Genomic DNA, 15,929 nt, shown 5'->3' on the forward strand with positions numbered 1-15,929 from the left:
TTTAAGGTGCTGCTGGTGACATACAAAACTGTACATGATCTTGGCCCATCATACATGTCTGATCTGATTATACAACTATATTCCACCTCTGGCATTATGCTTTCAGAATTCAGGGCTCCTGACAGTTCCAAGCTGAAAAGAAGTCAGCTGGCTGCAGGACTTTTTCCCATTGTGCCCCCTTTCTCTGGAATAACCTCCCAGCTGACATCAGACAATTTGGCTCTATTGAAGCCTTTAAAACTAAACTCAAAATGTACTTGTTTGACTTAACCTTATTTATTCCTTGACTTAGACTGCTAGCCTCTTCAGTGGGTTGGTCTCAGTCTCAATGAGTCTCTTACCTATAGTATTAGAATACACATTGTCCTCCTCACGAGAAACAATCTGTTTATTCTGATTAACAGTCATGATCCTCATCATGGCAGCCCTCCCTTCTCCCTTTATGTGTGTGTGTGTGTTGTCATTCCCTTTCTGCATTATTCCTCCTGTGTCTCTCCCCCTGTCTGTTCTGTGTGTGTGCATGTGGGCGTGGTCTCCTTCCACAGGCAGCACCAGGTGAATCTACTTCAGTAATCAACCCTTCTATAAATCCTCTGGATTCCCTCCTACTCGTCGCCAGATCGTTTCATCAGTCTACGTGGTTGTTTGCATCATGGCTCCTCGGTGTTTTTGCCTTTGTGTCCTGTTGTTAGCTTGTGTAGCTAATACCGCTGTGTTTCTCCCACCTCGCCTCAGATTGCTGTGCTTGCCTCGTGATCTCCCGTTTGTTTCTGCCCTGCCTGCCTGTGGACCTGCCTGCCGGTTGCCTGCTCTTGTGTGTTTGCCCTCTGTTTGAGTACGCTCGAGAGACGGACTCCACTGCGCCATGCCGCAGCGCCGCCATTACCCCGTGGCAGACGCCACATCAAGACACTCTCACTCTCACCCTCACTGGTGAATTCACGAGCCACGTTTGGATCCTGGGACTACGCACCACCCCTCCCCCCTTGCACTTGTTTTGCACATTGAACATTAAAGACTTGTTATTTGCTGTTAAACCTGTTGTTTGAGTCGTGCATTTGGGTCCAGACTCCGTACAAATCGTAACAAACACTGCATTTCTCTAATTTTAGTTTTTTTGTTTTCTGTTTCCACAAACTTCTATACAGGTTATTTGGCCATTTCGTAGAAAGTAACTAAAAAGTTGTGGAAGAGGTAACATATTACTCTATACAGACAGTAATATTGTAGGGTAATATAATTCTAGAAAATAAAGTAACTAGTAATATGTAATATATTGCATTTTGAAAAACACTGCCAGACAACAGACTGTTATTAGATATCTGTACTGTGAACAGTGTAGTAACATTATGGTATGGAAGCTGTCAAGATACTGCAATTTTATTTTCTGCTACTAGCACAATAATAGACTTCTTTAGTAAACACACTAACTACACTTCCTGCAAAATAAAATGAAAACCATCTTTATTTCCTATCTTAATTTTCAGACTTTCTCAGAGGCTAAGTTGCGACACCTTACAACAGGAATGAAACATAAATTAGAGAGATAACACATATGTTACTTCAGACACACCTTCTTTGGCAGGTCCAGTACAACTCGATACTTCTGACAAGCATTTCCAGTCAAATGTAGTTCTAAAATACATGGCATGAAAAGTGGCAAGAGGACATAGCATCAGCTGATGTATGTTAGTGGTCTGAGCATTGTGGATGCATGTGGCTATATGTTAGTACCTACAACCTCCTGAAAACTGTGGAGAACATCAGCCTACAAGGGATGTGTGAAGCAGTGACCAGATGTGGACTGATGTAGTTTGACTTAGGGCAGTTTTATCATAATGAACAACATATGACCCTGCAAGCAAGTGAAACTATATTAAACACACCAGTCTTTAATTGCACCAACGAAAACCAATCCATCGTTATATGAAATGCTGTAGAATGACTTTTTCTAAGCAGTAAGACATTTCATATTCATTTCACATTATTGTGGGTGAAATCCTTTATGTCATGTACAGGACATAAGTTACCTATGTGACATGAGCTACCTACGTACATTACATATGTGACATAAGAGAACATATGTGATGTAAGTGAACTAACATAATGAAGATGAAATAAGTCAAATTGACTTTTTTTTTGTATTTTATATAGAAAAAGGTTTCAATCTGTCTCATGAAGACAAGTGCAGTTACAAGGCCTGGATTTCCCGACCCATGATTGCCTTCTTTGTGTTCCTCTCTGGTCTCAGCAGGATTATGTAACATTTGGGTCCAAACAGTGCCACCAAAAGACCAAAACTGGAGGCCAGGATTGCAAATACCTCCACTGCATCTGCATATTTGCCTGGTGAGCTGATATAAGCAGGGACAAAGGCCACCCACACAGCACAGAAGATCAGCATGCTAAAGGTGATAAGTTTGGCCTCATTGAAACTATCTGGAAGATTCCTTGCTATAAATGCAATCAGAAAACTGAGGGAAGCCAAAGAGCCAATATAGCCCAGTAACACAGCAAAACCAACTGTGGACCCAACTGCACACTCATAAACAATCTTATCATTGTAGTATTGAGTGTTTTTATGAGGAGTTGGGGAGGCAGATACAATCCAGGCAGTGCAGACTGCTGCCTGAACAGAAGTGAGAACAATAACTGTTCCTCTCTGCTGCAAAACACCAAACCACTTCAGGCTGGCTCCACCTCCTGGCTTGGAGGCCTTGAACACAGCCAGAACCACCATGGTTTTTACCAGAATACATGAAACACAAAGCACAAAGCTGATCCCAAATGCTGCATGTCTCAGCTGGCATGTCCACAGTCTGGGGCGACCAATAAACAGCAGTGAACACAGGAAACATAACTTAAGAGACAGCAGTAACTGGAAACTCAGTTCTGAATTGTTGGCACGTACTATGGGTGTGCTACGATGATAAATAAAGATGCCCATGACAACAGCACACATACATGTGCCCAGCAAGGAGGCAACTGTCAAGCCGATACCCAGAGGCTCATGGTAGGAGAGAAACTCTGTTTTCTTAGGAACACAGTGGTCACGCTGGGGGCTGGACCAGAAGTCCTCAGGACAACTGGTGCACCCCATGGCATCTATGAGAAAAGGAACAGACCTGAAATACTCTCTATGTTCATATTGTGTCTCAAAACTGCAATGTTTAAAGTTAAAAACTAACCAGTTTTATTGCTGATCTCCCCCTCAGAACAAGGGATGCAGTCAAAACAGCACACAGGTTCCCCTTTCTTTCTGGCCATGCGGGTACCTGGAGGACAGCTTTCACTGCACACTGAGCGGGGTGGCTATAGGGAGAAAAATATTCTCCATTACTTTACACTGCTATACTGAGTTATCCATGGTGTGTTTGATAAATCAGATATAACCTTTTTTGATCCAAAGTTCCAGAAGATTTTGTCTTCATCAATTGTGAATTCTTCACCTTTGGAAGCCGACCTCTTGACCTCACCCACATTCTGAACTTTAGTTCTTCCATCAGGGAGCCACAGCCAGTTCATGACATCATAGATTGCTAAGGCATCACCATTCTCATCAAATGACACTTGATCACCAAATGTTGTAGTGAAGTTGACTCTTTCCAAGTAATGCACTAGCTACATAGAGAGATGAAAAATGACGATGAAAAACCAAAGAGGACAGATTAACCCTCAAAGACCAAAACCAATTTTTGGGGTGCCTGACCCTCCTGCATTTATTTTATGTTTTCCTAACCTATTCTAGCAGTCAGCATCTAGTATATGCTTCTTCCAACCCAGATACTGTAACTGTCAGTGGTTGACAAGGTTGTTGAGGATTACAAAATAATTCTGTATGATCATGGTAAACATGGGATACCCAGTATTCAGTTATCAAACTGCATACGACACTTATGAACATATCAAAACAAGAACCTATCACTGAGCTAATAATACCAACCACTGCCATCACCCAGTAGTAGGCAATTTCCTCTCACTATTTTGCACATTACAATTACTAGTACCACTTTGCAAGAAACACTAAACTGTATGATTTAGTCATATAACAGATGTAGTGTAAACTGATATCACACCTGCCATGGCTCCAATCTTTGCAAATTGCCACAGCTGTGCCTGCTGAAAGGCCCTTTCCCTGGCTCACACTGCAGCATGTCATCAAGGGCATAGGCCAGAGCATACACAGCCTTGTACACATTATACTCTGGCCTGAGATTGGAAACATCAGACAACTCAGTCTCCACATCCTCTAGGTTTTCCTGTCCAGTGCATAATGGTCCCCCAGCCTCCACCCAACCTGCTGGAGGTGGTGTGAATTTACATTGAAATGTGAATTCCCAAAACTGGTTTACCTGAAATATATTCAAAACAGTCTTACAAATGATGACTATATATTTGTCCTGCAGTTACCAGATCAGATTGCACTGTTAAAGTTCTCACTATGCTATTTCCATAGCTGTTGTTATGGTGCAGGTCAGGACGAATTTGTAGGAGGAATTCCCTGAAGCCTGGTATTTCTCCTCGACGGATGGCAATACCCAGTGTGCCAGCCAGGTATGGCATGAAGTCAGGGGTCTGGAGGGCATTAGCAGCTGTCCAAGATTCACTCGCCATCCACTGCAGGCCTGTCACATTCTGCCTCACCACCTATGTGTTAAAAAAATAAATAAAAAATATATAACTCCACAACACCATGTCACTAAAGTATTGTATAGTCTTCTGAATTGGACATAGTACACACAAGTGATGTCTTACTTGTTCATACACAAATGCAATCCTTTGTTTTACACAGTAATTTATGAGCAAAGTGATGCATATCATCATAACCACAGTTTTGTGTGATTTGTCTGACTAACTGATCGTACTCTAAAACCCTGCTAACAGGGCATTGAACAAAAAGAGGTGTGACCTCTTCAAATAAATATATTTGTTACAGTCCAATATGTTATTGCAACTTAAGTCTTTCACTTTGATAAATAAAAAAAATTAAGACATATAACTTGTAGTTAAAGCCCAACCTCTTCCATGAGGTTAATCATATAACTCTCATGTGCAAACACAATGACCACATGAGCTGTGGATTTCTCCATCACATCCACGATCCTCCTTAGTTCATCTGGGTCATTGCCCCATGGCAACACCTCTAAGTAGGCAAGACAACCTCCACCAGACTGAGCCAGGTCAGATTGGAAGGATCGAGCAGCGTGGAGTCCATAGTCATCATCACTGACCAGCAGACCTGCCCAACTCCAGCCAAAACGCTTCAGTATCTGAATCATAGCCTGCACCTTAGTGAATAAAGACATTAGTTTGCAGGCTGGAATAATTTTAATGTGGAAAACATGCTAAAAAGGTTTCATAATCGATCACATTTAGTTATTGTAGTTTTGGGAAAATAATTGTTGTTGCAGTTTAGAGACATTTTTTCTTGTGAATGTTTAACTGCACATCCTTTTATGCATTTTCATTTTGCTGATGGATGGTCACCTGGAAAGCATCACTTGGGATCGTCCTAAAGAAGGATGGGAACTTCTGCCGGTCACTCAGACAGGAACATGTGGCAAAATGGCTCACCTGTGAAAGACACAGACTGTACATCCTGAAAATGTTCAAAGCCTTTTCTGGCTCTTTTATTCTTTGATGGTTACTCTATGTTTACAAGTGACATTCAATCTGAGATCATATCAAAATAATCCAAGACAATTAATAGAAGGCAAATTGGCAAACTTACCATAGGTACTCTGTACAAACCTAAAACAGAGGAGATGGCAATAGAATGTGTAGAAGAAGAATCACCCACAATCCCTATGACTGGAGGGGTTCCTGCACAGGTCTCATTTAATATAAACTGCTTCTCTTGACCACTGACTGCGGATAATCCTGCACGAAATCCAATCCCTAGTTTGAAACAGTTATCATAAAGACTGTATCCCAGAGTCACATTAGGTAGCAGGTTGAAGTTTCTGTTGATCTCATCAATGGCAAAGGCCATGGTCTCGGCCATCCTAAATCCTACAACATCAAAACTAACACAAATACCACTATTAACTATTGAAGAATACAACATACAATAACTGTGACAACATGACCACACTGCACAAGTACAAATTCTACCAACAATTACGGCAGTTGAATTTTCAACATTTTATAATGTAATAATAACTAAATCGATACAGCTGTTGGAAAAAGTAACATGTTTAAAATAGCATAGATGGAAAATCTAATTCTTTCAGAGTGATATTTGATTTGCAGAAATATATATGACTCATTGAATTGATTTTCTCCAGTTTTTGCTTTTGCCACTTCCCTGAGAGACTCACCCGTGGCAAGTAGGTTGTGGTGGCTCTGAGGTAAAAGAAAGGTCAGGAAAGACAGAGAAGAAGTGGATTCGAAATATCCCACCTAGAACCACATCTCCAGCCTTGTGCATCTCATTTAGATGAAACTGTCCCTGCAATTGGCAGGAGGAGGAAAAAAGAGGGGAGGACACAACAGAAGAGAAGTAGGAATACAACAACATGAAATACATGAGCGAGAGCAATTTAATATCTAAAAATCCCCACATGACTTTCCTCCTGTTCATCCCTTTTCTGAGCCCAGTCAGTTTTATTGCTGTCAACTTGTTTTATTGACTTGCAGCATTGTTAAATCTTAAGCACCACCCAATGGGCTATAAGCGAGAGTCGGGGCAGGGCCTAAAAGTATTGTAATTTCAGACTGATTTTGACTTTACGAATTATTTTTCAGTAACATATTATTATAGTTATGTCACGTAATGCGTTACAATCCGCATTACCGACCAAACTGAAGCGTTTATTGTTGTTTTTTTCAGAATCCCTCCACACCACCCATGACAGCAACCTTCTGCCACTGGAAAAAAAACAAACTCTGTGTGACAGAAATGATCCATATTTCGTAGGCCTAATGATGAAGCCTAATACTCTGAGCGCACTTTAATTTACATCCTTGAATCACATATGCCAATGCATTCCTTGTTCTGTGAAGTATAATACAAAGGCATTGAAAAATATTTTTTTGTCTTTTATTGACTTGCCGCATTGTTTAATCTTAAGCACCATCCAATGGGATATAAGCAAGAGTCGGGGCAGGGCCTAAAGTTATAGTAATTTCAGATTGATTTTGAGCATACTAAGACAAGTGGTGGAACACTATGTCTTCCAATCTATTTTTCTTTGCACTGACTTTTTCATGACAACAGACAACAGTGTTGGGAGTACATGTTACAACAGCAACATATTACAGTAATATATCTCTTTTAAGGATCTATGGCCAGCACTGGGACCTACAATGTTAAATATTGTTAATTTATCGCTCATTACTGGTGTCCCTGCCAGTTTTAAGTCTGCTGTGGTTAAGCCTCTACTCAAGAAACCACATGTTGACCCAGGGTCTTTAAATAATTATAGACCAGTATCCAACCTTCCCTTCTTCTCTGAAGTCTTGGAAAGAGTTGTGTCCCGCCAACTTTCAGGCCACCTACTTCATAATAATCTTCTGGAACCTTTTCAATCAGCCTGTCATTCCACCGAAACTGCACTTACTAAAGTGGTTAATGACATTCTACTTACTATAATAAAAATAATAATAATAATACATTTAATTCATATAGCGCCTTTCAGGGTACCCAAGGACGCTTAGTCTTTGTGTCTCATGTATGTATTGTATTGTATGTAAGTGGAACATACAAAACAAAGAATAGATGGATAAACAAAAATACATATAAGATAAAGAACTAGAAAAGTTGATTGTTGGGGCTGGACCTAGAGCTGATAGGCCTTATTAAAGAGATAGGTTTTTAAGTCTTTTTTGAAGTTCTCCAGAGAAGTCTGTTTGCGGATTTCAGCTGGGAGAGTGTTCCAGAGAGTGGGGGCTGTCACACAGAAAGCTCTGTGGCCGAGGGTTTGTAGTTTGGTGTGAGGGATGGAGAGCTCGTGTGTGCCTGATGAGCGCAGCTTCCGAGACTGGGTATAGGGGTGGAGGAGGTCAGACAGGTATTGGGGGGTGAGGGAATGGAGAGATTTATAGGTCAGGAGGAGAATTTTGTAAGTGATGCATGATTTGACTGGGAGCCAGTGAAGGCGGATGAGAGTGGGGGTGATGTGTTGCAAGGGCTTGGTGCAGGTGAGGACCCTGGCAGCGGAGTTATGCACATACTGGAGCCTGTCCAGGGTTGTGGAAGGGAGCCCAGACAGGACTCCATTACAGTAGTCCCGGCGGGAGGTGATGAAGGCATGGATAAGGGTCTCTGCCACAGGTTCAGAGAGGGAGGGCTGGAATCTGGAGATGTTTTTAGGGTGATAAAAAGCTGATGTGGTGATGGATTTTATGTGTGCTTGAAAGGATAGCATGGAATCGAGGATGACACCCGATGGTTGCGGACTTCCCTGGACGGGGAGATAGAGCAGCCGTCCACGTCCAGGAGAAGATCTACAACCTTCTGGAGCAGCGCCTTGGAGGCCACAACCATGAGCTCTGTTTTATTGGTGTTTAGTTTGAGTTGATTTGATGTCATCCAAAGTTTTATATCGTGCAGGCAGTTGACGAGTGACTGTGGACTCAAACTCAAACTGTGGACTACTATGGACTCAAACTCTACCTCTGTGCTTCTGTTACTGGATTTTGGTGCTGCATTTGATACCATAGATCACGGCATACTGTGAGACTAACTTGAAAGTCAGTTTGGCATCTCTGGCCTGGCTCTCGCTTGGCTAAAGTCTTACCTATCGGAAAGAACACAATGTGTTTCTTATAATAATACTACTTCAGTATTTACTGATGTAAAGTGTGGAGTTCCCCAAGGCTCTGTTCTGGCCCTTTGCTCTTCTCTTTATATATTTCACCTCTTGACCAAAATATTCGCAGTTATGGAGTACATTTCCACTACGATGCGGACAATACTCAGGTGTATGTGCCCATCAAAGTTGATAAAATCTCTCAAATCTGCAAATGGTTCAGAATGCTTCAGCAAGAGTCTAAACACGTACAAGATTTTTTGATCATATTACACCAATCCAAGCCTCACTGCATTGGCTCCCAATTCATGTCAGATCAGACTTTAAGGTACTGCTGATGACATACAAAACTACACGGCCTTGCCCCATCGTACATGTCTGATCTCATTATACCACTATATTCCACCTTGTGTATTACGCTCTCAGAATTCAGGGCTCCTGACGGTTCCAAGGATAAAAAGAAGTCAGCTGGCTGCAGGACTTTTTCCTATGTGGCCCCATTCTCTGGAATAACCTCCCAGCTGACACCAGACAATTTGGCCTTCAAAACTAAACTCAAAATTTACTTCTTTGACTTGACCTTTAATTAGTCCTTGACTTCAACTGCTAGCTTCTTCAGTGGGTTGGTCTCAGTCTCAATGAGTCTCTTACCTATAGTATTAGAATACACATTGTCCTGCCAACGAGAAACAATCTTTTTATTCTGATTAACATTGCATTTCTTTAATTTTAGTTTTTTTGTTTTCTTTTCCCACAAGCTGCAAACTGTGTCGCTCTCTCACTGTTCCCTCTCTATTGCTTTCTCCTCTTTCTCCTCCTTCTCTCTTTTCATTCGGGCTCCCTTCTGATGGACCATGGGTCCCTGGGAACATCTATCTCTCCTGGCTCCCGCTGCCTCACATATTGACAAATCTGGATTGTCATACCCTGGGCTCTGCTGGATCATTGCTCTCCTCTGTTTTACTCTCTCCTTATATCTGTATTTCTGTAAAATGTGATGCCTCTTCATTCTGATGTCTTCTTTTTGACTGCAAATTATCTTGTATGGCCTGCCCTCTTCCAGGTCACCATGGTGAAAAAAGGCATAGAAAAATAAATTGTATTCTTGTCATGTCATTAAATGCTACATTATAGAAGGTATAGGTCTATTTAGTTTCATATGACTAAGCCTACAATTAAAAATATTTATTCCTATCTCATAATATATCAGACTTTGATCCTTTTTCTGCTTGCTCATCCCTATGTCCGAGGCCATTTGTTTATTTAAAAAGATCTAGGCTATTTAATTGTTCTATACAGGTTATTTGACCATTTTGTAGAAAGTAACTAAAAAGTCGTGTAAAAGGTAATATATTACTCTATACAGACAGTAATATTGTGAGGCAATATTTCTTAAAAATGAAAGTAACTAGTAATATGTGATATATTGCAGTTTGAAAGTAACTTGCCCAACACTGCTAGACAACAGACTGTTATTAGATAACTGTACTGTGAACAATGCAGTAACATTATGGTATGGAAGCTGTCAAGATACTGCAATTTTATTTTCTGCTACTAGCACCTTAATAGACTTCCTTAGAGGCTAATTTGCAACACATCACAACAGAACTGTATTGCAAAGTAAAATGAAAACCATCTTCATTTCCTTCCTGTTAGATCCTTTTTAGACTTTCTTAGAAGTGAATTTGTCATACATTAAAACAGAACAGTACTGCAAAATAAAATGAAAATCATATTTATTTCCTATCTTTTAGATGCTTTTAAAGCTTTGTTTAGAGGCTAAGTTGCGACACCTTACAACAGGACCATAACAGAGAGATAACACATATCTGTTACTTCAGACACACCTTCTTTGGCAGGTCCAGTCCAACTCGAGACTTCTGACAAGCATCCCCAATCAAATGTAGTTCTAAATTACATAGCATGAAAAGTGGCAAGAGGATATAGCATCAGCTGATGTATGTAAGTGGCCTGAGCATCGTGGATGCGTGTGGCTATATGTTACTAGCTACAAACTCCACAAAATTGTGGAGAACATCAGCCTACGAGGGATGTGTGAAGCAGTGACCAGATGTGGACTGATGTAGTTTGACAATTTTATCATGATGAACAATATATGACCCTCCAAGAAAGTGAAACCATGTTAAACACAACAGTCTTTAATTACACCAATGAAAACCCATCCATCCTAATATAAGATGCTATAGAATAACTTTATCCAAGCAGAAAGACATTTCATATTCATTTCACATTCTTGTGGGTGAAATCCTTTACGTCACGTACAGGACATAAGTTACCTGTGTGACATAAGCTACTTACGTACATTACGTATGTGACATAAAAGAACATATGTGATGTAAGTGAACTAACATAATAAAGATAAAATAATTCAAATTGACGTTTTTTTTGTATTGTATATAGAAAAAGGATTCATTCTGTCTCATGAAGACAAGTGCAGTTACTTGGCCTGGATTTCCCGACCCATGATTGCCTTCTTTGTGTTCCTTTCTGGTCTCAGCAGGATTATGTAACATTTGGGTCCAAACAGTGCCACCAAGAGACCAAAACTGGAGGCCAGGATGGCAAATACCTCCACTGCATCTGCATATTTGCCTGGTGAGCTGATATAAGCAGGGACAAAGGCCACCCACACAGCGCAAAAGATCAGCATGCTAAAGGTAATAAGTTTGGCCTCATTGAAACTATCTGGAAGATTCCTTGCTATGAATGCAATCAGAAAACTGAGGGAGGCCAATGAGCCAATGTAGCCCAATAACACAGCAAAACCAACTGTGGACCCAACTGCACACTCATAAACAATCTTATCATTGTAGTATTGAGTGTTTTTATGAGGAGTTGGGGAGGCAGATACAATCCAGGCAATGCAGACTGCTGCCTGAATAGAAGTGAGAACAATAACTGTTACTCTCTGCTGCAAAACACCAAACCACTTTAGGCTGGCTCCCCCTCCTGGCTTGGAGGCCTTGAACACAGCCAGAACCACCATGGTTTTTACCAAAATACATGAGACACAAAGCACAAAGCTGATCCCAAATGCTGCATGTCTCAGCTGACATGTCCACAGTCTGGGACGACCAATAAACAACAGTGAACACAGGAAACATAATTTAAGAGACAGCAGTAACTGGAAACTCAGTTCTGAATTGTTGGCACGTACTATGGGTGTGCTGTGATGATAAATAAAGATGCCCAGGATGACAACACACATACATGTGCCCAGCAAGGAGGCAACTGTCAAGCCGATACCCAGAGGCTCATGGTAGGAGAGGAACTCTGTTTTCTTCGGAACACAGTGGTCACGCTGGGGGCTGGACCAGAAGTCCTCAGGACAGCTGGTGCACCCCATGGCATCTATGAGAAAAGGAACAGACCTGATATACTGTCTATGTTTATATTATGTCTCAAAACTGGAATGTTTAAAGTTCAAAACCAACCAGTTTTATTGCTGATCTTCCCCTCAGAACAAGGGATGCAGTCAAAACAGCACACTGGTTCCCCTTTCTTTCTGGCCATGCGGGTACCTGGAGGACAGCTTTCACTGCACACTGAGTGGGGTGGCTATAGGGAGAAAAGTAGATATCTATCATTATACACAACTTTACACTGCTATAATGAGTTATCCACAGGGTGTTAGAAATAACCTTTTTTGATTCAAAGTTCCAGAAGATTTTGTCTTCATCAATTGTGAGTTCTTCACCTTTGGAAGCCGACCTCTTGACCTCACCCACATTCTGAACTTCAGTTCTTCCATCAGGGAGCCGCAGCCAGTTCATGACATCATAGATTGCTAAGGCATCACCATTCTCATCAAATGACACTTGATCACCAAATGTTGTAGTGAAGTTGACTTTTTCCAAGTAATGCACTAGCTACATAGAGAGATGAAAAACCAAAGAGGACAGATTAAACCTCAAAGACCAAAAACAATTTTTGGGGTGCCTGACCCTCCTGTATTTATTTTATGTTTTCCTAACCTATTCTAGCAGTCGGCATCTAGTATTTGCTTCTTCCAACCCAGATACTGTAACTGTTGGTGGTTGACTAGGTTGTTGACGGTAAAATATTTCTGTGTGATCATGGTAAACAATGGGGAACCCAGAATTCAATTATCAAACTCCATACTACACTTATGAACATATCAAAACAAGAACCGATCTCTGAATTGATAATACCAACTACTGCCATCACCCAGTAGTAGGTAATTTCCTCTCACTCTTTGTTTGGCACATTAAAATAGTAGTACCACTTTGCAAGAAACACTAAACTGTATGATTTAGTCATATAACAGGTGGAGTGTAAACTGATATCACACCTGCCATGGCTCCAATCTTCTCAAACTGCCACAGCTGTGCCCACTGAAAGGCCCTTTCCCTGGCTCACACTGCAGCATGTCATCAAGGGCATAGGCCAGAGCATACACAGCCTTGTACACATTATACTCTGGCCTGAGATTGGAAACGTCCAACAATTCAGTCTCCACATCCTCTAGATTTTCCTGTCCAGTACATAATGTTCCCCCAGCCTCCACCCAACCTGCTGGAGGTGGTGTGAATCTACATTGAAATGTGAATTCCCAAAACTGGTTTACCTGAAATACATTTAAAACAGTCTTATAAATGATGACTATATTATTCTTGCAATTGCCAGATCAGATTGCACAGTTCAGTTCTCACTATGCTCTTTCCATTGCTGTTGTTGTGTTGTATGTCAGGACAAATTTGTAGGAGGAATTCCCTGAAGCCTGGTATTTCTCCTCGACGGATGGCAATGCCCAGTGTGCCAGCAAGATACGGCATTAAGTCAGGGGTCTGGAGGACAGTAGCAGCTGTCCAGGCTTCACTGGCCATCCACTGCAGACCTGTCACATTCTGCCTCACCACCTGTGTATCAAATAACATATATAACTCCACAATGCCATGTCACTAAAGTATTGTCTAGTCTCTGAATTGTAAACAGTACACACAAGTGATGTCTTACTTGTTCATACACAGATGCAATCCTGTGTTTTACACAGTAATTTATGAGCAAAGTGATGCATATCATCATAACCACAGTTTTGTGTAATTTGTCTGAATAACTGATCGTACTCTAAAACCCTGCTAACAGGGCTTGAACAAAAAGAGGTGCAACCTATTCAAAGATATATTTGTCACAGACCAATATGTGTTTGCAACTTAAATATTTCAGTTTGATAAATTTAAACATTAAGACATGTAAATTGGGTTGTCGTTCAATCCCAACCTCTTCCATGAGGTTAATCATGTGACTCTCATGTGCAAACACAATGACCACACGAGCTGTGGATTTCTTCATCACATCCACAATCCTCCTATTTTCATCTGGGTGATCGCCCCAGGGCAAAATCTCAATGTAGGCTAGACAAACTCCACCAGAGTGTGCCAGGTCAGATTGGAAGGATCGAGCAGCGTGGAGTCCATAGTCATCATCACTGACCAGCAGACCTGCCCAACTCCACCCAAAACGCTTCAGTATCTGAATCATAGCCTGCACCTAGGTGAATAAAGAGATTAGTGCACAGGCTGGAGAACATGCTGAACAGTTTTTATATTGGATCACATTTAGTTATTGCATTTTTGGGAAAATAATTGTTGTTGCAATTTAGAGATGTTTTTTCTTGTGAATGTTCAACTGCACATGCTTTTATGCATTTTCATTGTGCTGATGGATGGTCACCTGGAAAGCATCACTTGGGATTGTCCTAAAGAAGGATGGAAACTTCTGCCGGTCACTCAGACAGGAACATGTGGCAAAATAACTCACCTGTGAAAGACACATACTGTACATCCTGAAAACATTAAAAGCCTTTTCCTGTTCTTTTAATCTTTGATGGTTACTCTATGTTTATAAGTGACATTAAATCTGAGATCATATCAAAATGATCAAACAGAATTAACAGAAGGCAAACCGGAAAACTTACCATAGGTACTCTGTACAAACCTAAGACAGAGGAGATGGCAATAGAATGTGTAGAAAAAGCATCACCCACAATCCCTATGACTGGAGGGGTTCCTGCACAGGTCTCATCTAATATTAACTGCTCCTCTTGACCACTGACTGCGGATAATCCTGCACGAAATGCAATCCCTAGTTTGACACAGTTATCGTAAAGACTGTATCCCAGAGTCACATTAGGTAGCAGCTTGGTGTTTTTGTTGATCTCATCAATAGCAAAGGCCATGGTCTGCGCCCTCCTAACTCCTAGAATATCAAAACTAAAACAAATACCACTATTAGCTATTGAAAAATACAACATACAATAACTGTGACAACATGCACATTGCACAAGTACAAATATTACAAACAATTATGTCAGTTGAATATCAACAATTACTTACAATAATTCAATAGATACAACTGTAGGAAAATTAACAGAAATACATATGACTCATGGAATTGATTTTCTCCAGTTTTTGCTTTAGCCACTTCCCTGAGAGACTCACCCGTGGCAAATAGGTTGTTGTGGCTCTGAGGTAAAAGACAGGTCAGGAAATACAGAGAAGAAGTGGATCCGAAATATCCCACCTAGAACCACATCTCCAGCCTTGTGCATCTCATTTAGATGAAACTGTCCCTGTAACCGGCAGGAGGAGGAATAAAGAGGGGAGGACACAACAGAAGAGAAGTAGGAATACAAAAACATGAAATACATGAGCGAGAGCAATTTAATATCTAAAAATCCCCACATGACTTTCCTCCTGTTCATCCCTTTTCTGAGCCCATTCAGTTTTATTGCTGTCAACCTCTTTTATTGACTTGCAGCATTATTTAATCTCAAGCACCACCCAATGGGCTATAAGCAACAGTAGGAGCAGGGCCTGGAATTATTTTAATTTCAGATTGATTTTGAGCATACTAAGACAAGTGGTGGAACATTATGTCTTCCTATCTATTTTACTTTGCACTGTCTTTTCCATGACAACAGACTACAGTGTTCAGGGTAACACATTACAAAATCAACATGTTACAGTAATATATTTCTTTTAAGGATCTATGTTGTGTTATGTTACATATTGTTAATTTATCACTCATGACTGTTGTCCCTGCTAGTTTTAAGTTTTTTTGTGGGTAAGCCTCTACTAAGAAACCATTTTTTTGACCTAGGGTCTCTAAATAATTAAAGACCGGTATCCACCC

General features: G+C 40.8%; 2 protein-coding genes across 2 annotated transcripts; both read right to left on the reverse strand.

Annotated features, from left to right (window-relative positions):
• Positions 1–2,191: 2,191 nt before the first annotated feature.
• LOC141012872 (extracellular calcium-sensing receptor-like) lies at positions 2,192–6,511 on the reverse strand. The gene is made up of 9 exons (XM_073486421.1): positions 6,321–6,511; positions 5,732–6,026; positions 5,488–5,574; positions 5,019–5,288; positions 4,441–4,647; positions 4,077–4,352; positions 3,394–3,621; positions 3,189–3,312; positions 2,192–3,105 (listed from the first exon to the last, which is right to left on the reverse strand). The coding sequence occupies exons 1-9, from the start codon at positions 6,428–6,430 to the stop codon at positions 2,192–2,194; spliced, it is 2,511 nt and encodes an 836-aa protein (XP_073342522.1). The 5' UTR covers positions 6,431–6,511.
• Positions 6,512–11,211: 4,700 nt separating this feature from the next.
• LOC141016842 (extracellular calcium-sensing receptor-like) lies at positions 11,212–15,375 on the reverse strand. The gene is made up of 9 exons (XM_073491406.1): positions 15,236–15,375; positions 14,713–15,007; positions 14,469–14,555; positions 14,016–14,285; positions 13,448–13,654; positions 13,087–13,362; positions 12,416–12,643; positions 12,209–12,332; positions 11,212–12,125 (listed from the first exon to the last, which is right to left on the reverse strand). Exons 1-9 carry the CDS (start codon positions 15,343–15,345, stop codon positions 11,212–11,214), a joined length of 2,511 nt encoding a protein of 836 aa, XP_073347507.1. The 5' UTR covers positions 15,346–15,375.
• Positions 15,376–15,929: the final 554 nt, after the last annotated feature.

This window comes from Pagrus major, chromosome 2, assembly GCF_040436345.1.
Source record: "Pagrus major chromosome 2, Pma_NU_1.0".
Taxonomy (NCBI): domain Eukaryota; kingdom Metazoa; phylum Chordata; class Actinopteri; order Spariformes; family Sparidae; genus Pagrus; species Pagrus major.

What these genes read in the sequence shown, in the direction of transcription:
- LOC141016842 (XM_073491406.1), bottom strand. Translation starts at nt 15,345, where the DNA reads ATGCACAAGGCTGGAGATGTGGTTCTAGGTGGGATATTTCGGATCCAC. An exon ending in GGAACTTTGAATCAAAAAAG is followed by an intron (nt 12,333 to 12,415) that starts GTTATTTCTAAC and finishes TTCTCCCTATAG; the next exon opens with CCACCCCACTCAGTGTGCAG. An exon ending in GAAGATCAGCAATAAAACTG is followed by an intron (nt 12,126 to 12,208) that starts GTTGGTTTTGAA and finishes CTTTTCTCATAG; the next exon opens with ATGCCATGGGGTGCACCAGC.
- LOC141012872 (XM_073486421.1), bottom strand. Translation starts at nt 6,430, where the DNA reads ATGCACAAGGCTGGAGATGTGGTTCTAGGTGGGATATTTCGAATCCAC. An exon ending in CCACAACCTACTTGCCACGG is followed by an intron (nt 6,027 to 6,320) that starts GTGAGTCTCTCA and finishes TATTTGTGTTAG; the next exon opens with TTTTGATGTTGTAGGATTTA. An exon ending in AAAGATTGGAGCCATGGCAG is followed by an intron (nt 3,622 to 4,076) that starts GTGTGATATCAG and finishes CTCTCTATGTAG; the next exon opens with CTAGTGCATTACTTGGAAAG.